Source organism: Suillus subaureus, assembly GCF_016647635.1.
Source record: "Suillus subaureus strain MN1 chromosome Unknown BJ212scaffold_62, whole genome shotgun sequence".
Taxonomy (NCBI): Eukaryota; Fungi; Basidiomycota; class Agaricomycetes; order Boletales; family Suillaceae; genus Suillus; species Suillus subaureus.
This window is the reverse complement of record NW_024538618.1, coordinates 152,262-154,270: the sequence shown is the minus strand read 5'-3', so window position 1 is coordinate 154,270 and position 2,009 is coordinate 152,262. Positions and strand designations below refer to the sequence as shown.

Genomic DNA, 2,009 nt, shown 5'->3' with positions numbered 1-2,009 from the left:
CAAACAAGTAATGGATTTCACACATCCCCACATGAAAGGGACAATACAGCAATTCCTAGATGACATAAACAACCCATCCAAAATCCAATGCATACTCAACATACCTCTCTCCCATGTAGGTCTCCCACCAGAGCTCCAGTGAGTTCAACTTCCTTTCATGACTATTTCTTAAACTGCCCACTTCTAGCCTTCTAGACCATGGCCTCATATATGCTGGAACAAGACCACAGTTGATTGTCCCATTGAAAGCAGCAAAAGTGCACCCAGACAACTTCACCACAAAGTCCTGGGCATTACTTCACCAGGCAGGGTTCATGTCCTACCCTCATCACATGCTGATAGTGCCATAACATTGTCCAGATCAAAATGGGTATCAAGTTCTGGGTAGTCTTCCACCCCAAACATGTGCTCAGTCAAACAGTCCTTCAAAAGGCACAGATGTTATTTGCCAACTTTGCCAGATGCAGAGGTCATCACACTGTTGGACAGAGACCTGCTATAAGTGTCCTTTGACACTTGTTCTGGAGTTTGCCTTATAATTTCAAGTTTTCAACCTGCTGGCCAAGTTCATGCTGTGTATACTCCTAACAAATCATTCACCACTGGTGGACACTTGCATAACTTTGAATCTTTACATCTAACTGAGAGCTTCCACTACATTGATGCTCACAAGGCACAGTTTCTTACCAATCAGGTGCACAACAATGCTCTGGAGACATTCCAGAGGATGATGATAGCTCTTCCACAACTCTCATCTAATGTCAGTAAGTCACCAAATTATCTTGCATTGTGGTTTTAAAGTGCTTTGAAGAATTACATCACAGGGCACTTGTTGGCCTCTGCCTGATGGTGATCAACTGTGACAAGTATAAGGCTTTGAACAATGACCAGGGATACAAAATCATTGAATCAGAGAGCACCAAAAGAGTGGTCACCATCGCCACAGTGATCATTCATCATTTCTACAAGGATATGGCCACAATGCAGCAATCCTACCAATCCAGCAATCAAAGTGACCCAGGTGAGTTGGTTTCACAAGATGAACTTTCATCATGTCTTCAACTGTTTACATCTCTCACTTGATGATTACATTTTCTTGTCATCCAATTGTACAACTAATACCACCTATACTACTTATATTCCAAATGTCAGAAATAATGTATACAATAGCCACCAGCCAGACATTTGACCAGGTCTCGCACAGCAGACCTACTGTACTTGTGCACTGATGCAAAACATTGACCAACATCATATTTTTCCATGTTTGAACAATGGAACTCAGTCCAGGGTTTCCTGTATGGTTTTAGAGTTAGCATTTGTTTGTTGTTTCAATGACAGTGGGCACTCACATGACTGACTTTGGTGTGTACATATGGCGGTATCAGATTCAAATTATAATACATTCTCTGGAATGATCGGTAGAGGATGTTGCGGATGGTGACATCAATCTTGGAGCCATAGAACACACCATCTCCAGGGTTGACTTGCCATGTTCCTTGAAATTGATTATCAAGTGCTTTGGAGAATTGGTCTTCCACAGTGTTCCAAGTCTCGATGGTGCTGAAATAGTTGTTGGGGTGAGTGAGTAGTTCAAGGTGGAACATGAAACCATGAAGGCCATAGGTGCATTGCATGAAATAAAATTGTGTGCCAATCTCATCTTCTATCTGTGGGGACAGGCAAAAATAACAACTGCTTGGATGTGCATATTGGGGTGGGTTCTGCACCTGTTCATAAGAAAGGTTCATCAGTGCAAAATTATTAGTTACCCCTTCAGGGCCTCCACTGACTGACTTGACTGACCTTCTACATATATTTGCAATCTCAATCTTTCAGCACCTCAGAGTTGTCCAGACTGGCCAGACCAACCTTCTACACATGATGATCTCATACATTGCCTCAGAATTGTCCAGATTGACTTGACTGACCTTTTACATATAGTGATCTCAATCTTATATTGCCTCAGAGTTGTCTGGACTGACTTGACTGACCTTCTACATAATATTGGC

General features: G+C 42.2%; 1 protein-coding gene across 1 annotated transcript; it reads right to left on the bottom strand.

Moving 5' to 3' along the window:
- Nucleotides 1-1,278: 1,278 nt before the first annotated feature.
- Nucleotides 1,279-1,604, bottom strand: BJ212DRAFT_1486868 (uncharacterized protein; the record flags this gene model as incomplete). Its single annotated transcript, XM_041341179.1, has 2 exons — nucleotides 1,279-1,293; nucleotides 1,350-1,604. The coding sequence occupies 2 exons, from the start codon at nucleotides 1,602-1,604 to the stop codon at nucleotides 1,279-1,281; spliced, it is 270 nt and encodes an 89-aa protein (XP_041186786.1).
- Between the last annotated feature and the right edge of the window lie 405 nt (nucleotides 1,605-2,009).